The sequence below is a fragment of the Periophthalmus magnuspinnatus genome, chromosome 24 (assembly GCF_009829125.3).
Source record: "Periophthalmus magnuspinnatus isolate fPerMag1 chromosome 24, fPerMag1.2.pri, whole genome shotgun sequence".
Classification (NCBI taxonomy): Eukaryota; Metazoa; Chordata; class Actinopteri; order Gobiiformes; family Gobiidae; genus Periophthalmus; species Periophthalmus magnuspinnatus.
Window position 1 is genome coordinate 11,642,335 of NC_047149.1, and position 25,033 is coordinate 11,667,367.

Genomic DNA, 25,033 nt, shown 5'->3' on the forward strand with positions numbered 1-25,033 from the left:
AATCTTTAATTTCTGGCCGGAATTTGATAAAACTCTGTGATACAGACAGCAGCAAAGTGCAGGGCTGACTATTGAAAGACTCGACCAGAGGAACCAAACCAAAACAAGTAGTGCAGCGGCTCTGTGCACAGAGAACAGCACACTGACATTTCCTGTGGGTGGAGCGCATTCTAACAGCATCTGCAGTTCATTTGAGGTTTCGTACCAACAGCTAAAGCCGATACAGGCTCTAAGCCACACTCCTCTAGGCTTACATGAGAGGAAATTGATACATATTTGACAATATTTTTAACACAAGTACTTGCCCTTCTTTAAACCAAAATAGATCGATATAATTAAATGTTGTCGTTAATCTTAACCAATCTAAATTGTACTGCGACTGTATTTAATGCTATAATCCTGTAGTGTAAATAAAGTAGTCGTGACTTCATGGCGGCGAGTCTTTGACGACCCCTGTTCGGTTAAAATTCCATTATTGACCAATGAAAAGACGGCGCAGTTTGAAATGCCGCGAAAACAGCCAATCAGGGATCTTCGCGCCTTCCCAGTTTGGTCGGGGCGCACACAGAGGGAGGGACGGAGAGAGCGCTACGTCAAGCGTCTAGCAAAGCCTGCTTTTAAAATATAAAGCGAACTTTTTCAACATTGCATTGGATTAGAAATCGATTTTCCTGGTTGGAATTATTGCTTTATTTTCACGTAAGTGTATATTTTGTCTTTAAACAATTTAAATAAGAATTGGGTCGCTGGATGTTGGCCTTTGTTGGGAAATCAGACTTAGCCGCGGCTAGCTCTAGCCCTCAGTATAACGGTGCTATTAACGTCGACTGTTTCATGAAGGCAAACTGTCTAAAATCTTTTCTGATTGCTATCCCATCTACAATGAATGCCATGTGTGAGGTTTATGTACAATAACTCTATTCCATACCATTGTAATACGTGAAAAACGTTGCTACAACGTTAACGTTACCATCCGAAGTTCCGAATAACAAAACGGAGGCGCTTGGACGGGTATTGGTTGTTGCCTCGTGGACGTTTGTTGACATAATAAACTTTATAAACTGAACAGATCTTCACAGAGTTTGAGTGTGTTTTACTGTGTACAATATACGTACTTCGCAAAATCTCTTTCCAAGACTTACTGGGGTTGGGTAACGGTGGTCGACTTTCTGTAACGGCAGTTGTACTCACACACCGTTTGAATAAATGACGTTTTCCCTCCTCCACGCGCACAGCTGTGTTCTGGGACTTTTGCAAATACAGGCACATTTTTATTAAAAACGAAGCATTTCAGATTACAGAGTTTGCGATCTGATAAATCCATACTTTCAGGATACATACATATTTACTCTATTTTTATATACTGTTTTTATATACTGTTTTCTACGCTGTATGGGACTGATTGCAAAATCACAAATGGAGCACACTTCAGATGGGGCCATTTGGTAAATTAGAAGCACAGAAGAGAGATTTACTCCACCCTTAAACTGAGAGAAGAGGAAACTCCCATCACTACACGGCCTGGAGCGCTCCTGGCCAGAGGGCCGCGCACTCAGGGTGTGTCTCTGTGCGCATGTTAGTTTGGATTTCACTACCGTTTGACTTATAATGTTTGAATTTTGCTTTGGCTGTAGTAGTGGGATACATTTAATTTAAGCCGTGCCAGTTAAATAATGACTGTGTTTTCTTTTCAACTTGTGCGTTTAATCTACAACGTTAAACCTCCAATCACCTTGTCTTGTGCTTGTCATGAACTCATTATGGTGATTTAACCCTGGGTTTGGCTGCACTGTACAGCCTAGTGCCTGGGGGCTCTCTGTTATGTCAATATGCTGTTGTCGGGTTTTGAGTTGGGGGCTTTGGTGACCCTCTCCGGGACAGACCTGTCAGCAGTTCTGCAGTTCTGCTCACTAGACGTAATGCTGACTTGGCCTGGATGCCTCTTTGTAGCAATATAGAAAGCTCTCTTTTTTTAAGTAGTTCACCACACGATTCTGCTGTGGCACAATACTGCACTGTCTTTTTGCTTTGTAAATGCCACTAATAAAACCTTTTCTCTTTTTTTTCAGTATACAGTATATTTAAAATATTTGGTTTTATGCCTTAAGCAGAGCGTGCTCTATGACACCCACATGGTTCAGTTACATTATAGTAACTAAAACTTACAATGGCCTGCCAGGCTGAATGGCTTAATCAAAGTAAAACTAGTTAGTCAAACTAGAGATGAATAAAGGTGTTTCTTTTTTGTAATTGGTGAGATTCCAAACCTTCAGTTGTTTGTTTTATCACAGGTCAATGAGGATGCCGACGGTCAAGTATCAACGTGGGGACACAGTGATGGGGCGCTGGCCTGGGAGCAATCTGTACTACGAGGTCAAAGTGCAGCGCTTTGACTCCAAAAGTCAGCTTTACACTGTGATCTACAAAGATGGTACTGAGCTAGAGCTGAAGGAACAAGACATAATGGTATGACCATCAGATTTTAACAGAAATTGCACAAAAGTCAGTGTAGCTATGCTCATCGGTGTTCTCCCTTTTGTAACTATAGCTATATTATTAATATATTTAGTCTTGTTTGATATCAAATGAAGCACAGATTTGTCATACTGTGTTCATGACATCAAGTCATTAGTGAATCCAAATACACTCTTGGACATTTAATTTTGTGCCTGTTTGCTAGAGCTTCACCAAATACATTTTTCAAATTTCTACTCAGAATGCCTTGAGTTTCCAGAGCCGTTTACGCTCTCGGTCTCGGTCGCGTTCACCAGGGCGACGCCGCAGTCGCTCTCGCTCTCCAGGTAGGAGCACCCGCCGTTCATCGTCTCGCACATCAGCTGTCACAACAGAGAGTGCCCCAACTGCTCGGAAGGAGCTCAAGATAAAGGATGTGGTAGAAGTCCGGCTCACCCCACTGGTGCGACAAATAAGTTAATTATTATATTATAGTAAAAAACACAAATGTTGTGCAGTACTTACTATGATTTTAACAACTACAAAGTCTTTAATCCTTCCTCTATATGACCAATGCTAAATAGTCTTTTTTGTGCATCCTTTGTTTTTCTTTTAAACCGAAAGAAACAGACAATGGCCACAGACAGCAATACCAACAATAAGCATGAAAACAAAGAAGAGACCATTGCTGCCAGCAAAGTCAATCAGGTAATGCACTCATTTTGAGTAACAACAGAACATGTTGGTAATGTTAAAAGCCAGTTTTACAGTGTGCTGGTCATGCCACAGTGGGCTTAAAGTTAATGGAATGTCATATGTGCATGTCGGTGGAAGCACTGATGCCTCACAAGATCAGACTCCATTTAACCGGTCACATGCTGAATAGCATGTGCCTGGTCTTTACATTCCTGTTTTTAAATGCTGATATTCCCATACAGTTTAGTATAGTTTTATCTACTAGTTTTTTGCTGGGACTATGTGTAAGCACGTTCATCTCATAAAAGAAAAGAGGCTTTGTTTTTGTTTGTTCATTCAGTGATGTTGCACCAAAATGCCAGTATCAATTACAGCTGCCTATATTTTAAAACTTAACTGTAATTTGTTTATATGACTCACTTTGCATTAACATTTTTATTAATAATCCCCTCACACATCTTTCCTTCAGAGCCCAGCATCTAAGAATGAAATGGAGCCTGAAAGGACCCAAAATCGCTACAACCTGAGGCGCAGAAAAGACGATGGTGACAGCAAAGTAGTGGAGGCCAAAACCCAGCTCTCTGAGGAGGAGGCCAAACCTGCTACCGCTGCACCAGCCTCAACTCCTTTGGACTTTGGAGGGAAGATCGGTACGCTCTTTGCCTTGCGCTAAATCTACAAACTATACAACACCCTAACACTCTCTGGTTTTAGGGGCATACTTCTGGCTGCTGTTTCTACCAGCATGGGTCTTCTTCCTTCTTCTTCAAGTCAACCAGGATGACCCTAGTTTGATGAACTTCCCCCCTCCACTGCCCCCGCTGGAGTCCTTCTGGGATGTCCAAGCCTTTGGGATCATTGTCCTCTGGGTGTTGTTCCAGGGCTTGCTCTATGTTTTACCGATTGGAAAAGTGAGCCATGATCTCAATTGACAATTTTGTACTTGAGACAGAGAAGATTGTTTGATTTGGCAATTCCAAAAACGATTAACTTAACTATCTACTACTAAAATTATACAGCAGAATAACTGCTAGTCTGCATTGTACTCAACTGTTAAATTACAGTATTTTATGTCTTATACATAACAAATAACCCTAACCTAAGGCAGTACAAAAGAGAATTATTACAATCTTAAGCCATTTGTCTATATGAAGTATTAATAAAATCCTGTACTAATGTAAGCCATGTATCTCTGCAGCTCAGTGAGGGCATGCCTTTGAGATCTGGAGAAAGACTCAAATATAGAACAAACGGTAAGTTTTAAACCTAACTTTTTTTTCTTTTTTTTTTTTGAACCATAGTATCCATTCCTGAATGATTGAGTAGTTTTTGTCTATCTCTTAAAAATTTATCGCATTGCACACAATTTAAATATTTAAGAGCACTTTCCAATTTGAAGGATTTTCTTGATTACCCATTTTCTTTAAAAAATCATTACAATTGACTAATCTAAATAAATTATAGTAAGATCTGAACTTTTAAATAATTTAAGTCCATACAATGCATTTTATCATTTATCCAATTGACTCATCCACATAAAGACAGATGAAATGATAATTGTTTCTTGTCAGGTTTCTTTGCCATTACGGTGAGCACCATTGCTGTGGGGGCCGCAGTTTACCAGGGAGTTGACCTCACCTACATCCACAGCCACTTCCTGCAGCTGGCGTTGGCTGCTCTACTGATTTCGTTCCTTCTGAGTGTGTACCTGTATGCTCGCTCTCGCAGTGCGCCCACAGACCAGCTGGCTTTAGGAGGAAACTCAGGTAAGGAAAGCTCGCATCTTTTCATTCTAACCCAGAATGAAGCCTCATCTGGGAACATTCCACCTGTCCTTTTGTGTTTCAGGCAATGTCCTCTATGACTTTTTCAAAGGAAGAGAACTTAACCCACGCATCAAAAACTTTGACCTCAAATTTTTCTGTGAGATGCGTCCTGGTTTGATTGGCTGGGTGAGTTCAAGAATACATGAATGCATCTCCTATGCATTTAAAAATTGGATCTAAGGCAAGGCAAGTTTATTTATACAGCACAATTCGTACACAAAGTAATTCTACATGCTTTACAGAATAAGAAAGACATTAAAATAACACAAATCAAAACATAAATAATCTCAAATAATCATCATAAAATTAATATTAAAACAGAAGAGTGCAGAATAAAAACCTGTCAGTCGTGTGCACAGATAAACAGAACTGTTAATCTAAAGTACACATTCAGCATTGAAATCCATTTTAAATGACAAAATTAAAGAAACATTTCCAGATGGTGCTAAAAGAGTAAGAAGTATTGAGGATGGGACAACATTTGGTTATCAGTACAAATTAGGTTAAAAATGTACATCTTTATTTTCAGTGTGTGATCAACTTGGGCATGGCTTTGGCAGAGATGAAGGAGCAGGGTCTGGAGACACCATCACCTGCTATGATCCTGGTGAATGTGTTCCAGCTGCTCTATGTGGTGGACGGTCTCTGGAATGAGGTACGAGACAGCCCCTGTCTCACTGTGGCTCTTCAAATGGCATGTTCTGTCTAACTTGTTTTCTGTAGGAGGCCATTCTCACAACAATGGACCTGATGCACGATGGCTTTGGCTTCATGTTGGCCTTTGGTGACCTGGTGTGGGTGCCATTTACCTACACACTGCAGGCCTATTATCTGGTCAGCCATCCCAACCCATTGAGCCACCTCACCCTGGCACTCATCGTCACTATCAAATGTCAGTATACGACTACTACTATGCTCAGACCCTCCTTCAGTCCACGACAATAGGATATTATTATTTATTAGTTAATACATATATAACTAATTTTTACTTTTGTGACACTATTATCAAAATAGCATCTGAAAAAAAACGGGACAGATTTTTTGTTCTCTTTCCATATCTTGATGACATGAAGACAGCTGCTGATTCCTGTGTGTCTCTTACAGTGGTGGGTTTCTACATCTTCAGAAAGTCAAATTCTGAGAAGAATGCCTTCAGAAGGAATCCAGCAGACCCCAGACTCTCCCGTAAGTTCCTGTGTTATTTGTTTTCACAGTTTTTTTTTTAGTGGTCAGTCCACAGTCCACAAAATATCACTACTGAATACTGTTGTGCTCTATGAAAGTCAAAATGAGATATGACACAAAATCATAAATAGATTTTTGTAACCCCTGTAGAGGTCTAACTTTACACAATATAATAATAATAAGAGACAAACATGGAAGAAGGCTGTGGTGAATGCCTCAATTGTAGATGCTAAGTTTGCCTGTGATTGCAGATCTGAAGAGCATTCCTACAGCTACAGGCAAGAGTCTGCTGGTGTCAGGGTGGTGGGGAGTGGTCCGCCACCCCAATTATCTGGGAGACCTGATCATGGCCTTGGCCTGGTCTCTGCCTTGTGGTGAGTTTCTTTAATGAATGCCTTAACTTTGACTGGACGTCACAGTTAAATAATTGTCCTTTTTTCTGCAGGTTTCACCCATCTGCTACCATGGTACTACATGATCTACTTCATCATTCTGCTTGTTCATCGAGACTCCCGGGACATGAGTGAATGCAGGAGGAAGTACGGCTTGGCATGGGACCAGTACTGCCGAACTGTTCCCTACAGAATTATCCCTCGTATTTACTGAGAAACAGGCATTTCAAATATTACCACCCAAAACCAAAAGGACTAATTGAACTTTCTGAACTTAAAATTTTCAATCTTGACTGAAAGTGGTACATAGAAGAAATAGGAACAAAACAATGCCAAAAATGTTTCTTTTGTCATGCAAAATAAGAAAAATGCTTGAAATATTTTTTATGTAAAGTGAATGCAAAAACCCTGCTAGGATTGTGTTATTGACATGTAGATTTTGTATATATAGGTTTTGTACTTAAACGTAAAAAATTGAAAAAAAAAAAACAATCATTGATTAATTTGAAATTTTCTGATTTTTTTCCCATGACAGTTCCAGTGTGGCTTTTATGAATATATTTTATGTTAAGTCTTCCTGCACAATAATATTGATTTTTATTTTTGTGAATGGTGGGATTCAAGTGCTCATTGCTTTGAAAGGCTGCACAGTGGAACTCAGGACACACGCTTTAGGAAATTAACACATAATTTTGTCTTAATATTTTTTGAAGTGTGTGATTTTTACAGAAACCTAGCTTTGAGTTTAGTGTTAAAATTGTTTGAAGAGTGATTAATGCACTATTTACTGACAGTGTTATTTAAGTTACAATGATTTTAATGAATTTGGCTTGAAGACTACCTCAGATGTACACACTGTCCTTCAGGCATGTTCCTGATGTGTTTAATCAGGGGCTCTGGATGTTTAAATGATTTTAATATGAAGTAAATATACTGTGATGAAATTTAGAGCTGTGTAAGCTTTTCAAATAAGATGTGCATTTAAAACCCAGAGAATAGCTGTAGGTGACTATGTAGCTATAAATTAAGTTTTTCTTTTAAGATTATAGGGGTAATAGCTGTAAATATTTTTTTCACAATATTTCATGTTACAACAGCAGCAATAAAGTGAGTATTCACAGTGGTTTACACAAGGTGAGCATGATTGTTTTTGACCATGTAGCCTTAGCCTTCTCCCTTTGTTGACCACAATGGATTTGGTTATAAATAAACTGATGATTTGAACATATAAATACACGACTCTGACGACTTTCAGCTTCTCCCTTCTCTGTTTTCACAATCTTCACCTGCAGTACATCCATTTAAAAATATAAGTAAAATATGTTTCTGGTCAATCACTATAAATTGTGGATTAAATTAGAAAGTGGGGTCAAACTCATTTTCATTGTACTGATACTTTTAAATATAAATAATCTCTAAAAAATATTGGCTCAATTGTTTTAAATCTCTTTAATAAGAATATCAATACAGGAATAACCGAGGTGCGCTTTGCCACCTCAAAAATCTTATACCAAAAAGATGCAGAGGAAAGCAACAAATAATGTTAATATGATAACCTAACGTAAATAAGGTTTATATTAATGATGAATCCTTTTTTTATTTTTGAATACGGATAGCTCGAATAAGTTTTATAGTCCCCTGATTTGATTAACGTAAATATGATTTTTTTTTTTTTTATCAAATCTTCCTGGACAGTAGCGCCCTCTAGCGCAGACGCCTGATTTGGACTGAGGTGGAAGACAGGTGGCAGTAAAGTCGCTTTTCCTCAGCTACTCTGATCAGTGAAGAATAAAGCACCAAACTCGAACTTTTCCTCTCAGCACCAAAAGGTAAAAAGTTACTTGTTTTGCACATCTAGAGCGGAATAACGCGGACACCACAGTAGAGCTTCTTTAGCCGGTCAAACCCTTAGTTTGGTCAAATCTTTTCTATGCCGCTGGGTGACTTAGCTCCTGAAGCTAGCTGCTGGCTGCTAACAAGTTTCATTGCACACAGGTTGCTGAAACTGGAAACAGACGTAAAAGTATGATGTGGCGCTGAGCTGAGTTTTGTTTTTAGATTGGGTCTATATGAGTAAAAGGGACACTATTTATTTTCCTAACGACTAGTTAAATAATGAGATAATAACTTTATATTATTTCTTACTCGATTCTCCGTTGTTGTGGTCTAAAGCATTAAATAAGTATTTTTCCTAACCTCCAAATTATTCAGTCATGTTGTATGAATGAAATTTTGATATTTTTAGACAACATTTCAGCAAGTTTATGGAAAAATAAATTCTGTTGGATTTACTGTAGATGGGGTGTGGTGGACATGGTATTTCAAACAAGAAAAAGCATGAATGGAAATATCATACACTTATTATGGTAATACAGCCAAACCCCTGTAGCATCAAGTGTGTTCTGTTATCTCCACTTAAGACTTTAATTTTGTGCCTGCTGGTCTAGTAGCACTCAGTAATTATCTTATCTTATCTTTTGTTTACATCAGAGACATGAGTGTTCGAGAAATTGTAGAGAATGTGAAGCTGGCCCGGGAGTATGCTTTGCTGGGGAACTATAGCTCGGCCAGTGTCCTCTATCATGGACTGTTGGATCAAATCAAGAAGCACATCTACACTGTGTGTGATGGCTCCTTTCAGCAGCGGTGGCAGCAGGTACAGTCCTGTTTAACCAGAGTGTTAGAAATATACTAACAATTTATAAAATTGTGGGCCAACCATGAAACAACATTACATAAGTGCCCTGCCCTTTTTGACTTAGAGCAAATATACATTATGTGTCAGTAAAATCTTTTGTGTCTCAGTTGTGGCAAGAAATCAGTGAAGAGAGTCGTCAAGTGCAGGACATCATGTCAACGCTGGAGAATTTCCAGTTTGATGCAGCAGCTGCAAAAGCAGCCAATCATGATGATTTCGACAAGAGGCCTGTGCACGTGGAGCCCAGGTTCAGAAAACAGTGGATTAGAATAGCAAGTGGTTTGTGCCACATTCTGAACAGAGAGAGACTGTTAAATGCCTGTCACATGACATTAGTGTAATACTCACACAGCTTAGTTTGCAGTCATTTGTTAAATGTGTATAGTGTGTATTTATCTGTAGTAATTAACTGTTTGGCTATCTTAAGTAACAATCAGATTTTTAAAAAGCATAGAGGACATACCTATACAAACGTCCTGTAATCTGATATCTATAAGGACTTGTCACTGTCATACCTGTTCTGCAGACACTCCCCTTGTCCTGTGAGGCGACCTTCTAATCCATATAAAGACCACAAAGCCCCAAACAACCGTCTGAGTGTGGCGGTCAGGGCCCAGCAGCGTCACTCCCCTCGGGGCAATGGGGACCGCAGTAAAGTCCCCAAGAGCAAAGACAAAGATGTGAAGGACCCTAAGGAGGGGGCTGCCAAAGCTAAAGATGATAAGGTAAGGCACATAGAGGCCTATTTATATTAATATAGTAAACAATTTCTTTTGATTATTTATATGTGAAATCTGTTTCTTGCTTGAGTGTTTTTTCTATAGACAACTTACACTAGATGCTTTAATATGCTAGTAATATTTAACAACAGCCAATACATTTCGAGTACACTGGGAGCACCGATTCAAACAAGGCAGACCAAATGAAGGCTTCAGTTCATGGTTTGGGGCTGATGCTTTGTTGAAAATCTTTCCGACACACAATTGCCAGAGTCTGTACTGTTGATATTGTAATTATCTTAGGATTGCACATGTTTGGTTTTAATAGTGGTTTGTCAGTCCTGTTCTCACAGATCAAACTGAGTTTTGTACTTTCAGAATAAGGCTGATGTCCAGGAGAAAGAAATCAAAAAGTTTGATGGAAGTGGATATGATAAAGACTTGGTGGAGGCTTTGGAGAGAGATATTATATCCCAGAATCCAAATGTCAAATGGTGAGTGAAGACTCTTTCTCTTCTGAAGCAATCTTTATAGATTTCTTCTTTAACTTTTTATGTTTGTCACTGTTACCTTTTTAGGGATGATATCGCAGATCTTCAAGATGCAAAAAAGCTCCTGAAAGAAGCTGTTGTTTTGCCAATGTGGATGCCAGCTTTTTTCAAAGGCATACGGAGGCCGTGGAAGGTGTACAATAGGACTACTGGGTTCAGGCCACATTTGACTATATGGTTTCGTTTTAAAATGTCTGTGGTGTCTCTCTGCAGGGAGTACTCATGGTGGGACCTCCAGGTACAGGAAAAACACTTCTGGCCAAAGCTGTTGCTACAGAATGTAGAACCACCTTCTTCAACGTGTCCTCTTCTACTCTCACATCCAAGTACCGTGGCGAGTCGGAGAAACTAGTGCGACTCCTCTTTGAAATGGTAAGACCAGTTTTTAGTTTCTCCTTCCTTTAGTTTTTCCTTTTTTATTTGGTGTTTTTTTTTTTATTCACTTGGACACCTTTTACATTTAAATTAATTTCCATTCTTGGTTATACTGTAGAAAACATCATCATTAATGTGTGTGGAGACATTTGTGATCATTGGGTAACTGCAAGATCATATATTTGTGTCTCATGTTGCAACTGTCACAGATTTGTGTTAACTGCATTTGATAACTCAACTAAATTTAATATACCAATTTGTCATAACTGTTTTCCTTTTTGTAAAGCATTTCTAATATCAAAAGTGTAGTGGTTCTTCTAAAAGTCTTGAGTCCTCTTCACACAGGCTCGCTTCTATGCTCCAACCACCATCTTCATCGATGAGATTGACTCGATGTGCAGTCGCAGGGGCACGTCTGAGGAGCATGAGGCCAGCCGCAGGGTCAAGGCAGAGCTTCTGGTGCAGATGGATGGTACTCATACGGTGTAAACAATGTAACACTTAACCCTTTACAAGAATAAGACTCAAATGTACCTCCTGTGGCAGGTGTGGGCGGAGCCTCAGAGAATGACGATCCGTTAAAGATGGTGATGGTGTTGGCAGCCACCAACTTTCCCTGGGACATAGACGAGGCTTTGAGGAGACGTCTTGAAAAGAGAATATACATCCCTCTGCCATCAGGTAACAGGCTTATTCAGTTGTGGGGTCAGTGACTCCCAGGTTCAATTTGGATGAAAATGCTGCAAATTATGTGGGCCAGTGCATTTTCTTATGAGTGTTTGTATTTGTCAGCCAAAGGTCGAGTGGAGCTGCTTAAGATTAATCTAAAGGAACTGGAATTGTCTGGTGATGTGGACATGGAAAAGATAGCAACACAAATGGAAGGTTACTCTGGAGCTGACATCACCAACGTCTGCAGGTCAAACTCCAAATATCTGTATTCTTTTGTGCTCCACATCATGTCATTAGATTATAGTTGTGTTCAAAATAATATCATCACATTGCAGGTCTATTGCCATTTCTGATGTTAACTCAGGGCATATAAGTTAGTAAAATAAAAGAGAACAGACTGTAGACTCATACTTTGCTAGTTTCAGGTTGTTCCTATGTGAGCACTTTAAATAAACAGCTAATTCATATTGTCTCATTTAACCCAAGGACAACCCTGTTGGAAAGCTAGTCTAAAATGAGTACATGTGTTCTTTCAGAGATGCGTCCCTGATGGCCATGAGGCGCAGGATCGAGGGCCTGTCCCCCGAGGAAATTCGAAACATCTCCAGAGATGAGATGCACATGCCCACAACCATGGATGACTTTGAGACCTCTCTGAAGAAAGTGTCAAAGTCTGTGTCTGCAGCCGACCTGGAGAAGTATGAAAAGTGGATCCAGGAGTTTGGTTCATGCTGATGCTTGTATATTTGCAGATTGACTTGTTTGCAATTTTCTCTGTTCACCAAGTGCACTTAATTTCAGAAATGTATCAAAAACACTAATAAAGCAGTTTTTTAAAGCACTTGTCTTACTCACATTGTATATTACAGAATAATAAGAGTCCCTCCCCCCCAATACTGTCAGGAAAGATGCATGCCATCCAGCTATATTAACATAACTACACTGAAAGTGTATATCTGGTATGACTGATTATTACACTTTCAACTAAATATAGGATGGTTTTGATTCTTTCGAGTAGTATTTAGAATAGATTCTGACAAACTACTAATATATACTTTCTAAATCCCAGAATAAAGGAAAGCAAAGATTGTTACAGGAATACTAATGACAAATAAGATGGATGATATGGAACTAAAGCAATACACGAAATAGTCAACAGGAATAGTATGTTACGTGCAATGACTGACATCGCCACTAGGGGGCGCACAGCCGCAGGGACTTGAAATACGCATTGGTCAACTCCATGGGGGTCAAAGCACTTTGCTTAAGGGCAGTCACCCTGAAACAAGTTATGGTGCAACAAAAAGGACCACTCTTAATTAGCTACTATAAGACTTAAGAATTCTTGAAAGACTAGTCTTGACATGTCTAGCTGGCCTTTTGGCGGTATACTCCTATTTTCAAGTGAGATAATGACCATGATCTCCCAACAAAATATCTTACCAGTGAGCCTTCGGACAAAGTATACGTAAGTATAGAGTCTTAAAGGCTCTAGGCAAGATTGAGACAACAGCTGCCACCAACTACACTTACTTAACTAAACGCAACTTAGTGATCAAGTAAACTGACAAACCAGGACATTATAACCACCGGTACTGACCAGTCCATAGTTGGCGTGTGGCTTGTGTTTCTAGAAGTATTAGAACACACATTGCATCACAGTGTTGTGCTGGAGTATGTTGTTTACACTACTTCGTGAATGGATTGCTTGTGGTAGCAACAGAGGAGGACACCAACACTTGGAAGACAAAAACACAAAGACCAGTACTTTAACTTAAACAAGCTTATTTTTAATGGATCTGCAAAATTGTTTGGATTTCCAAAGAGAACTTCTGTACCTCCTGCCCAGTTACCCAGTGGCAAGCGTTACACAAAGTTACAGAAACGCTCCCAACCCCCCAAAAATCTGCATGCAGGAAAAAAAAAAAATTCAAAGTAAAATAAACCATACAGTTAAAAATAAACATTGATAAACAGGACACATAATAATGCCGTTCTCTTGGCTGGGGGAGAAATTCAAACTCTTCTGCTTCAGTTCAGGCTCTGTTGAGACTGAACACACAGAATATTACATTTTAATTTCATTGGGTGGATGTGGCTCCACCCACCACACAGCCCCGCCCCTGTCATCCATATAAGGCACAGGACAAAATAAACCCCCACATACAAAAGGAGCTAGCCACGCCTCTGTCACTTGGTAACAAACATTGAAGGACAAAAACAAAAAACCCACAAAGTGTACAAAATGTTGAATCTACACGTGTCTTTTTGATTATTTTCCTCAGACTGAAAATGTGTGCTGTGGGGGAAGGGCGCCGGTTGGAGAAAGGAATATTAAAAATATGAACTCGTTTTTACACTCTTTTGTACAACCATTAAAACAAATGACAAGAAACGTGACTGGATTTCTCTTTTTATCAGAAATAAAAATTACGATGAGGTGGAAAAGGGGGCATGAGTCAAGTGGTTTTAATTTGGTGGAGACAAGACGGGGTCAGTGTGCAAGAAAAACTCATGAGAGACAGGTGGGTTAGAGGTCAAAGGTGAAGGTTAGCGGTTAAAGACAGAGACGTGTTGTTGGTGTAGTTTGTTTAGTGTGCGTCGTTAGTGTGACTCGTTCAACTGCAGCACTTGCTCTTCCAGCCCGTGACTCCACCCCCGCTGCTGATGTCAACGTTTTCACTGTTGGGCTCTTTTACAGGCGTCTATGAGGAGCAAAAAACATGACTGTTGTTAATCTCAAATAGCAGCCTAGGAATGTGAAATACAGGTGTACAAAATGTGCCTTCTTGTCTTTCAGTCATATGCAAATTCTTTTCTTTATTTATCAAAAACTTACATAAAACAATGATAAAAATGTTTGTGGGCAGGTTGTTGTTAAAATCAATATGAAACCCAATTCAATGCTTAAAATGGCCTGTACCTGACTTTTATACCTTCTAGTTCAATGCTCTTTACACCATCTTTGTCAAAAAATGAGACTGATGGATATCCTATGGCTTTTTTCTGGACAGCAGCCAAATAAAAGCAACAGCCAGGAACACCACGTCTCATCAGGCACATTGATGGACATTGTGGTGCAATATCAGACTGACAAAAAAAGACTAGCATCTTAAATTATGATTAAAAATGGGATACAGAGCCTTTTAAATAATGTGCTGTATTTAACCTTAATCATGTTAAAATTTATGCCCAGAAACATGTACCTTTCTGAGGATGTCTTCTGCTAACGTGAGGAAAGCTTTCTCAATGTTGATGTTGGCCTTAGCACTCGTCTCAAAAAACCTAATGCCATGCTCCCGTGCAATCTGTGGAGGAAAGCCAAAGACGACACGTCAGGAGGATGAACAGAGGGGTAAGAGGGGTGTCTGCTCCAAAAATAACCCCCCTCTCTTCCACTCTGCTCAGGTGTGCGTTTCTGTGAGTAAGCAGATCTGGAACAGGCGCTGCCAAATCTACACACTCTCATATCAGGCCTGCTCTGGAGCTACAAGAAGCCAGAAGAACAGCCCATGGTTTTATCAATGAGCCTGTTACTAACCACTGCACAGACCCACAGATCAAACACTGAATGTCAGATTACATTTAAAGTGAGGCTGTACAATTTTTCTTATAATTTAAATTTGAGTTATTTTAAGCAATTACCTGGGAAACAGAACGTGTAGAGGAAGTATAGTATATTTGATTGGTAAAACATTGTGACATACTGCTTTAAAAATCTATAGGGTTAAAAAGGTTTTTTGAGTTTCAGAACAAGCACACACATATTCCGAACAGATAGTAATTGTATTTTTGATTACAACATATTTGTAATTAAGTAATAAAATATATAATAAATATTCAATTTATTTCACAGCAGTAATTTAAAATGTATTCAAAATAGAAGTTCAGTAAATTAGAGTCTTTTTGGTGGTGGTTATTTGTGGTGTCTGGTTAAAAATAAATGTATAAAAGTGTAAAATCCTTCGACCATATAACTCAGAGTCTGATGTGACAATGTGAAATATACAGGTTGTTACAGTAGAGTGTCAGGGTGATGCCATACACTAACCACAGGTTAAAGACTCACCTGCTCCCCCTTGGCTTTTGGTACGACCCTCTTGTCCTCCATGTCACACTTGTTGCCTAGCAGCATCCTCTCCACATCCTCATTCGCATGCTGCAAAACAAACAGGAAATGTCATTATCCAGCAGCACATACCTACAGAACCGCGGAGGCAGATCACACTCCCATGTAAAGGTTAAGAGGCTGTTACTTTGTAGTTAGAAAAGGGGTCCATTTAAAATACATTTAAGACGTGATCTTTTTTTTTTTTTTTTACAATTTCTCAAACAGTCTTTACATATTCATTAATTTGGACATGATAACACAAATAAAATGGTGGGGACAGGGCAGTAGGGCTAAACAATTAGGGGGAAAAAAATAGGATATAAATAGGATTCTGTTCAAAATTCACAGTTTAATTGTGTTCAGAACAATTAACCAAAATACTTAAATATGAACTGCTGATAAAATATTTCAGAACATGTTTGATCATTTTGTCATTTGTGAAGGAATTATAGTACTTCAAAAACTGCAGCCTTTACGATTTGCATACATTCAAATTGCGATTTAAATTAGATTATAGTCTTCAATAGAGTTGCAGGACTAATTGCAAAGTAAAAACTTAAAAGCAAAATAAACATGAACAGTTGTAGAGATGTATGGGCTTAAACTATCCTATTGCTCAGTCATAGCTGCTCTCACACCATCGACCCTCCGCGGCACCTCCTAACAAACTGCATTCTTGGGGGATTCTGTGGCTTTTTCCACAAAGTCAAAATGACCCGGATATCTTCAACTTATGATTCCCACAGAATTCTCCAACTACAACTTAACAAAAGTGGACATATGAAAACAAAAGCAAGCACAAAATGTTAACGCTATCTTGGTCACAAACACCCAACTGGTATCTGTTCTTTTGTTCAGTTGTTTGTCATGTAAAGCTCTATACTTAGTCAGAAAGGGAATCTGGCATCTCAAAACAATGCAAAATACTGCTTACTAACCAAATTATTTGTTGTGGCTAATGTTGTGCTACCCAAAAAATACTGAAATCTAGTCATTTTTGCAGGTGTTTGCACAAAGTCAGTGGTCTGTTGAAATGTCTTACGCCACATTTGCTCTTGTATCAGCTTCACATCCATTTTTCCTCAGCTCCATTATCTTGTAAACAGAGCGGTCCAGGCGCCGCTCCAAGACAAACTGATTATGTGAATTAATGTGGCAGTTTAACCTTTCCTGTGCCTCTCTTCCTTCATGGAGAATATTGTGCTTTGACATGTTTCAGCTTCACTTTGTTACTCATGAAAAACCTGTGTAAGAGCTGATTCTCCTCATGAGGTCATTAGGGAAAGCCAACACAATGAACTTCCTGCCAGGCCATGGTCTATGGCAGCACCATTTCACTGCTCAAATGAATACACATTTCTACTCCAATTTCAACATGTTCTTTTAAATTATTTTTACTTTGAATCAACAGACTGCTTTTTTGACCACTAAACAATGGACCAAAAAAAACATAACTAAGTATAGAGCTTTACATGACAACACATCAACTATGTACTCTCAGTTAAAAGGGGGTATTTTACTTCCATGGGCTATTAACTACTAACACATAACATAATTAGATTGTCATGCTACCATGTTTTTTAAAATGCTATATTTGCTGAAAACAAAGTATTAACATGTTTTACTGAGGTTCACATACGTTTTTGACGCTCTAAATGTTCCCTCCCTTTATCCTCCATGTTAAGCAACTCCCCCTTCACAGCTTGCTAGCAGTGGCACATGGTTTTACAACAATCATGAATTAATCTGAATACCTATAACCTCCTAGGACCTAGCGCTCTCATATCTAACACATTTTGGGTTGTCTTGGCCACAAAAAAATGGTTTTCTCTACCAGGTCCTGGTGTCCACATATGAAACATTATACTACCATGGTTTAATAATTATCGTGATAATATCGTTATTCGCGATTATGTTGGTCACAGTAATCGTGAGTCTAAATTTTAATATCGTCCCATCCCAAGTGGCAGCATGGGTGACATAGACATGGCTGAGCATTGGACAGAATCTTGCAGCGAACCATAAGGAGGGTTCAAACATGCATGGATGACATCCAAAACCTCTTCAAGCATGTTTTTGATGAGGGTTGAACGTTTTAAAAGATAATTTTATTTTATAATATCCCCTCATTTTACTTTCAAGTCTATGAAAGAATCTTAAATATTTAACAATTTAAACTTATAGGTCATTAAAGGATGTCAACAACATAGCTCCTGAATCTAAATACAATTTTAATGAAATAAAGCTGCAGATGTTGTATCAACTCCTGTATGTTGTAATGATTTTTTTTTCTGTTTTATGCGTGCTCTATATGAGGTTTTTTGGACACGAGGAAAAATAGCAACAGAAATGGGGATCCACAGAAAATAGGACCAGAGAGGCTGTCCTATGTACTTTCTGCAGCAGTCTGCTCATGTCTGGGCTGTATTCATCATAAATCTGAGATGACCCTCATGTGTACGGGCTCTCTGAAACAAAGAAGAGGAGCTTGCCCATATTTACACTTTTAGTCAGAATTCAGCATTGTGGCACAATCAACTCAAATCTGCTCAGGTCCAGGAGTGTCTCACCTCGTCGATATTACGGAGCCATTTGCTGATGTTTTCAAAGCTCTTGGCATTGGTGATGTCATACACCAGCATGATGCCCATGGCGCCTCTGTAGTAGGAGGTGGTGATGGTGTGAAACCGCTCCTGTCCCGCTGTGTCCCTAAAACACACCAGAAAAGAAAGAAAATATGGACTACAATATCAAACAAAAGTCAACAGTCAGGCTCAATCTCAGCTCAACAGATCCATACTACATGAGATAGAACAAAGTGGACCTGTTTGAAATGACTACACTCAAGCAGTGGGACCCTACATTTTTCCCATGGCTAAATTGGTGACCCCAACATCCTTCTGCAGTAAAAGCTGCTGATAATGTAACTATTTTCTAGTTAATAACGTTTTAGAAAAGTATTGATTTAAAAATACCACATAAAATATACCCTGAGAATCTATTGTAGCCAAAATATTAAACAAGTACTTATTAGTACTTATCTAGTTTCACTGCCACTTAAAATGTGACCTACAAACCGTAATGTTAAATTAAACACTACAGTTTTAAACAAGAGGAACGCAGGAGTGACCACACACAAACTGCTGTGGTTTAGTTCAACTTCAGCATATCATGAATTGTCAAGGTCACACTTTTTTTTAGTAAGAGCTGCATTTAGAACTTCACTTTTCTCTCCCAGGGCATTGACATCACATGTAACGAGCAGAGTTGGGCTTAGGCCTGTTATGACAACACATTTGATGTGCGATGAAATGATGCCAGTGATACAATAATCCTAACGCAGGATTATCACCCTTAAAATATTGTGTACAATATCATTAAACAATGTGAGCTACAGTAGATAAATAGCAGAATGAAACACTTTAGTGGCTAGTTTGTATCAATAATGAGTTATTTATTCAATTTCAATGCAAACTAAATCCTAAAAAAGATTGTTAAATCTATCATTTATTGAACCATAAATCAACAGAGTATTTATTGCGAATTATAGCAAAAGTGTTAGTGTCCAGCTGTAGAGTTTGAGCCTGGTGTGACACCGAGCATTTCCTTTTGGAGCTGAATTTTGGACCTGGGGGAGTCTCTGTCAAACACGTTTCACCAATGCATCACTAAGGACAAAACTATAGGCTTGCACTGCAAAGTTTTAGTCCATAAAATTATACTGTGACCTTGTGATATTCTAAAAATATCATATTTAAATAATGATTTCACTTTTGCCATGTCCAAAGTCCACATTATTAGCCATTACAGAAAGGCTGACACATATTTCTTTGGGTTATTTGTTTAAGTCAGTTCCAGTTAAAAATTAAATAAAATGTATTACCAAATCTGTAGTTTGATCTTTTTTCCTTGTAATTCGACCGTTTTGATCTTGAAGTCTATTCCTGAAAGAAAACACAAAACATTCAGGTTAATAAGTGGTTGACAAAAGTGAAACCATAAACAGCCATAGCATAAAAACCCTGAGGAGAGGCCACTGCTGTGTTCAACTGGTTGTGTTGAGTCAGCACTGACCTCACAACAGTGTTTAAATCACAACCAGGAGCGTATCGTTATAGTAAAAGTAAGGTGAATTAAACCAAAGAAATGTCAAATCTGAGAACATAGCAAAATGGTGCTATAGTGACATTGATCACCCTGTGATGTCGCAGGGGTCCCTGGAGACTACTGCATTAGTTCTTTTACTTTACACCTTTAAGCCTTAGGTTGGGGTATAATACAGTTACTGACACATGCAGAGCATTATGTCCAAATAAACATCTAAAATATATGACTTATGTATGAGAGGGTTGTTGTGACCGTACAGTATTTAAAAATGTGAGCTGACATTAAACAGTTTAACATAGGTCGTACAGGTCAGGAGGATGTCCAACAAACAGCTGTGCTCTGAGCAGGGCCAGAGAGGAGTGAAGAGTGACTCACAGAAAAGTGTGAACGCCCCACAGCCCCAGAGAGAGGGAGGAGTCACTCACAAGAGGTTTGGATTATGGATAATATATGATACAGCACATTTAGGCTCAATAGCTCTAATACCCCAAGCTGAGCATTACATCTATGAGATCATATGAAGGGGGGGGGGACTATACATTTTCATGAAACATGTTGAACTGGTCCATCTACAAAAAGACAATACTTGAATCATTGTTCCCAGTGGTAAGAGGGAACAAGCTTTTCTTGGAGAACTGTCAAGAAAATGTGCACATTGTGCAATGTCCCAAGAGCTGGCAAAGATGTAAACATAGGAAGAAACCTTTGAGGCGGCTCAAAGATACACAAGGGTTACAGGAGCAGTATGGACTGGCATTCTGCTGTTTATTATGAGGAACATCTATAATGAAGCTTTTACTTAGCATCACTGAATATTTTTGTTGGCCCATTTATTTAACTAGTTTTGATTCAATTAATACATGATAAAAAGGTAATTGTGTAAATGAGTAAATTGTTAAAATAAAGAAAAGTGTATTTCCATTTGAAACACATTTGCAAGCTTTTTAGTTGTGTGGATGTATTTGAGTCTGGTGCGCCTTTGGATGGATGTGTGGGACTCTCTGCTCATCCACAGAGGAGGTAGAGCCGGGATCAACACTAGACCATCTCTGACCATGGTCACAGGTCACATGACTGCCTCTGCCAAATCATGCCATGACTCTGACAGGACAGGGACAGGAAGGACTGTGGAAAAGAAGACCATGAGGAAGGGCATGGGGGGTTTCCAGGGGGTATTTTCAGAGTCAGCTGTGTGTCTCAGTCTGAACTTCCAGTAAGTGTCTCTCCTGTTTCAAATGTCTCAAACTCACTGTTCATTTTTGACCATTATTTTCTGTTACAATAATATAGCCAACAACGTTTATTAAACCTCTAGTATTAAAAGGAACATCAGAGCACATATAGCAAAAGAAAGTCCAATTCTGTAAACTGTACAAAACATTTTGCCTCCCATCCAAGTGACTTCTTCAGTTCTGAAAACTGAAAAAGTCTCTAGTCAGAAGTTCGGATGACTGGCAAAACATCCTCACTCTAAGACTCTTGCCCAGTTGACTGAATTGAATTTTCTTTTGCTATTGATCCTAACTAGACAACTGAGGAATTACACAGACCTCAGAGCATATAGGGCTGTGCATGTATGATTTGAGACATCTCTCCTTGCTGTCACGGAATTGTTTTATTAAAATGGGAAAATACACACAAAAAACAAGGGGGAAAAGTCAGACTTATCATTCACTTTTCAGTTTTATTTATAACATGGACTTGAGGGTAACCAAAGAATGGTAATGGCTTGGAGCTTAAGCCTCCTTCATATCTTTGCCCAAGAAGGGGCTGATGTGCATAGGTCCTGGGGTATCCCTAGAGTGTTTCAGTGGCTGTATAAAATCCTAATCACTTTGAATACTGTACATTCAAGAGCTTTTGGCAGTCTACAAGTCTTAAGCACAAAACTTGATTTACAACAATCACAGCCTGTTCCAAACTATAAATCTATATTATGATGAGCTGACAGATTACACAGCTCTGTGCCATAAGGCTGGGCATTTCTGAGAATATATGCAGCAGCAGGACAACACTGTTTTGCAAGACATTTACAGTTAAGAGGTACAAGAATCAAAATCTGCTCTGTGAACTTTGTAACTGTGAAATAAGATATTTGGTTATATTGGTTAATAAAGAGTGTAAAACGTGATACTAAACCTTCGCTTATGGAGAGCAAAACCCCAAAAGATTGACATATTTTGTACCCTGCATAACAGAGCAATAGTCCCCATATTGTATGGGTCTAATGGAAGTGAGGGTAAAGACATGACAGTTTTCATGTTGGACACATGAACTTTGTCCTACATTCATTAAACTGTAATTTTACTCTGGTTACAAGCAGATGTCCCAACACTGTATGACTCATCTTTTTACTCAGTTAGTCTACAATTATATATTATTCACAAATATTCACAAATGCACTCTCAAGACAGGTGTTCAGGCTTGTCTTTTTGATTAGGGCCACAACATGTTTATTAATTTGATTCTCCTCAATATAAGTTCAACATACAACGTAAATATTTTGGTTTCTGAATTCACTTTTATATTAAGGCCACATATCAAGTGTAAAAGATGGAATCTTTAGATTATTTTAGGCCCATGTTTTACCAATGACGCAGGGATTTGGGGGGATATTTAGACCAATGGATTTGTCCTTTCTCAATTAATAGTTCTTATTAAGCAAGTTGTTTTGAACTGATGAATTATGGTAAATACAGGATCACCATAACAGGAGGAGGTTAAGTTGCAGTTAAGCTCTCACTTTCTATTTACCTTCTTGTTTCAGCACACAGCGTGGGGAATTCTTAACTACTAACCTCCTTCTTCTATTCTCTGAGGTTGAGATGCTACACATGAAGTCTATGTCATTTCCTCTCATATGATACATGTACTGAATGTTCTTGGAGGTGTTGGTGATAACTGAAATCTTTGACTTAAATACCAAGTCACAGGCATCACTACAGCCTGAATGTGATGTGCATGTGAGATAAAGTAGGACATACACAACTGTTATGGATCTCAACAAATCCAAGTGAAAGTGAATGGGAACAAAGCAGTGCTTATGGTGAGCTCTTCCTTACACACAGCAGAGGAGCAGTCACACAACAGAAACAAAACAACAGGACATCAGTCACCAGCATAAATCTAGCCACAGTATTAAGTTACAGTTTTAGCAAGTACAACATGGCACCTAATGTGTAGCCTTAAATGAGTGTGAAGAGTTTACATATTTGACTCATGAGCCAATAAAATGCTGCACATTGAAGAAGCTTTGGATGAACTGTTCAAACTACAAAAGCTCTATTTGATGCAGTAACAACAACAATAACTGCAAAACTATTATTGTGCTTATGTATACCTTATAATCAGATGGGGGATTAGTCGTCATCTATATAAACTTCAATATTTCATCATGTTTGTTATAGTCCAAAACCCCTACTTGTTTTTCTACTCAACAAGTAGGCCAGATTACATACTAAATTGACCTACTAAAGATATTTTCAGAGGACCTTTCTTAAGAGGAGTAAAGTACTCACCTGCATCTTTTTGGAAACATTCAGGCCATTTGTTAACATAACTAAGGTCTATAACAAATCATAAAAGGTCCAGGTAAAAAGGACACAAACGTTAAAATACATGTACATTTTATTTTTAAAAGTTGGTGGTGAATGTGACTAAAAATATAACACTGAATAAGGTATGGCCCTGAAATATTGCTCATCACTTATTTTAATCTGCTTATAGTTTGATTGCTAGAAAAGGATACTGCCGTCTGAAAGGTTTAGTGACGTAACAGTATGTAATTTGTAGCAATGTAAAGAAAAGATGAACTCTATGTTGGCACAACTGTTAGCTTACTTAGCACTAGCCACTACTAGGTCAATTGGCATGACAGCGTACAATCGTCCTGCAAATCCCGTTAAACTCATTGTAATAGAGCAAAAGTTATATATCGGTGTTGGTGAAGGTGCTATGGTGCATTTAAAACAAGATTCTGGTCGGTCAAATTGCTCGAGTATGGCTTTTCGCTTGCTAACCCCGCGGCCCAAATAGCTGTCTAACTTCGGCTTTCCGGGCCCTACAGGGTTAGCCGGAAAGTCCGCGATACACCCAGCTGTCAAGGCTAATCAAAACCGCGTTTAGGAGAAACCAGAGCCAGCTGTACATGTGGCGTGTGTGCCTTACCTATGGTGGAGATGAAGGTTGTGTTAAAGGCGTCGTCTGAGAAGCGGAACAGCACGCAGGTTTTCCCCACGCCCGAGTCTCCGATCAGCAGCAGCTTGAACAGCAAGTCGTAGGTCTTCTTCGCCATTTGATAAAGCTTGCGTTTACCCACCCAGACAAATACAAAAAAGAAAAAATAACCTAACACGCCTATGTGCGGTCTAAAGCCAGCTCCTTTGCCAACAAAGCCACTTCTCCCGGACTCTTTATACACTCAACAATCTGGGAATTGTTGATTAGCTTTGGCAAGCTAGTTGGCTAAATACCACCCAAATTACGTGTCCAAACTTGTATCCGAAAGGTTATATCTTCCAATCCGGACTGTTTCCCACAACAGCACAAAAACACAACGCAAAACAAGTGGCAGCTCCCGTGTGATTCTTCTTTTCCACTCTTTCTTTTCTCCCACACAGTCAGGACAAAATGGCTTCTCTCTCAGTCCTGCTCACTCTTTCTTCAAACTAGCGGCGAGCTAATTCAAATTCTCGGCACACCCCGTCATTCCAGAGCCCCGTCGCTAGCTCGTCCGAGAAGAATTTGAACAAAACCTCAACGCGAAAGTCTGTCAATTTCACTGCCAGTCTGTACTTATTTCGTTTAATTTGGAAAGATAGCCACTAAAACAGAGAGACGACCGCCGTCGCCTTCGAATGGGGGCCTCCACCACGGCGACACCCTAGTGTGTAAGCCACGCCCATATCCCGCCTCCTCTGTCAAAATGTACTCTTTCGATTGGTTTATTTACCTGTCATGTCATTAGAGACTCTCACCTGATTGGTTCTCCTTACAGGCATCCAGAGGTAAATGGGCGTGCCTTAGATTGACAGAAAGGGCAAATGTTACTGCGTAAGTTATTTGGACATGCGGACTCAAATCTCCTTTTGCTTCACTTCTAACATTTATTTTAACATCTAATATGGTGTCTGATCTCATGTAGATCACTAAAAGCAGGGCTGCGTGTCAATTGTAATGGCAAAAGTTGGCATTTGATGCGGTGACTATCCCAGCTGTGAGTCAGGCAAAATGATGTCATAAATACAG

The 25,033-nt window shown here is 39.1% G+C and overlaps 3 protein-coding genes across 3 annotated transcripts; 2 read left to right on the forward strand and 1 right to left on the reverse strand.

Moving 5' to 3' along the window:
* The first annotated feature begins 551 nt into the window (after window positions 1-551).
* lbr (lamin B receptor) lies at window positions 552-7,686 on the forward strand. The gene is made up of 14 exons (XM_033990404.2): window positions 552-699; window positions 2,292-2,466; window positions 2,717-2,917; window positions 3,079-3,162; window positions 3,620-3,800; window positions 3,865-4,061; window positions 4,349-4,403; window positions 4,722-4,916; window positions 4,999-5,102; window positions 5,506-5,631; window positions 5,700-5,868; window positions 6,081-6,161; window positions 6,413-6,535; window positions 6,607-7,686. Exons 2-14 carry the CDS (start codon window positions 2,296-2,298, stop codon window positions 6,765-6,767), a joined length of 1,848 nt encoding a protein of 615 aa, XP_033846295.1. The 5' UTR covers window positions 552-699; window positions 2,292-2,295; the 3' UTR covers window positions 6,768-7,686.
* A 579-nt stretch (window positions 7,687-8,265) lies between these two features.
* katna1 (katanin p60 (ATPase containing) subunit A 1) lies at window positions 8,266-12,408 on the forward strand. The gene is made up of 11 exons (XM_033990410.2): window positions 8,266-8,382; window positions 9,044-9,209; window positions 9,359-9,498; window positions 9,778-9,976; window positions 10,349-10,464; window positions 10,549-10,654; window positions 10,735-10,893; window positions 11,242-11,368; window positions 11,443-11,577; window positions 11,689-11,815; window positions 12,105-12,408. The coding sequence occupies exons 2-11, from the start codon at window positions 9,048-9,050 to the stop codon at window positions 12,301-12,303; spliced, it is 1,470 nt and encodes a 489-aa protein (XP_033846301.1). The 5' UTR covers window positions 8,266-8,382; window positions 9,044-9,047; the 3' UTR covers window positions 12,304-12,408.
* A 928-nt stretch (window positions 12,409-13,336) lies between these two features.
* On the reverse strand, window positions 13,337-24,702 carry rab10 (RAB10, member RAS oncogene family). The gene is made up of 6 exons (XM_033990501.2): window positions 23,954-24,702; window positions 19,563-19,623; window positions 18,250-18,388; window positions 15,638-15,727; window positions 14,775-14,876; window positions 13,337-14,273 (listed from the first exon to the last, which is right to left on the reverse strand). Exons 1-6 carry the CDS (start codon window positions 24,078-24,080, stop codon window positions 14,187-14,189), a joined length of 606 nt encoding a protein of 201 aa, XP_033846392.1. The 5' UTR covers window positions 24,081-24,702; the 3' UTR covers window positions 13,337-14,186.
* Between the last annotated feature and the right edge of the window lie 331 nt (window positions 24,703-25,033).

Excerpts from the sequence above, each read along its gene's own strand:
- rab10 (XM_033990501.2), bottom strand. The coding sequence starts at position 24,080 with ATGGCGAAGAAGACCTACGACTTGCTGTTCAAGCTGCTGCTGATCGGA. Across the intron at positions 14,877-15,637 it reads CAAAAGCCAAGGGGGAGCAG|ATTGCACGGGAGCATGGCAT; the intron begins GTGAGTCTTTAA and ends TTTCCTCCACAG. Across the intron at positions 14,274-14,774 it reads CAGAAGACATCCTCAGAAAG|ACGCCTGTAAAAGAGCCCAA; the intron begins GTACATGTTTCT and ends TGCTCCTCATAG.
- lbr (XM_033990404.2), top strand. The coding sequence starts at position 2,296 with ATGAGGATGCCGACGGTCAAGTATCAACGTGGGGACACAGTGATGGGG. Across the intron at positions 4,917-4,998 it reads GGCTTTAGGAGGAAACTCAG|GCAATGTCCTCTATGACTTT; the intron begins GTAAGGAAAGCT and ends TTTGTGTTTCAG. Across the intron at positions 5,869-6,080 it reads ACTCATCGTCACTATCAAAT|TGGTGGGTTTCTACATCTTC; the intron begins GTCAGTATACGA and ends TGTCTCTTACAG.
- katna1 (XM_033990410.2), top strand. The coding sequence starts at position 9,048 with ATGAGTGTTCGAGAAATTGTAGAGAATGTGAAGCTGGCCCGGGAGTAT. Across the intron at positions 9,210-9,358 it reads TTCAGCAGCGGTGGCAGCAG|TTGTGGCAAGAAATCAGTGA; the intron begins GTACAGTCCTGT and ends TTTGTGTCTCAG. Across the intron at positions 11,816-12,104 it reads GACATCACCAACGTCTGCAG|AGATGCGTCCCTGATGGCCA; the intron begins GTCAAACTCCAA and ends GTGTTCTTTCAG.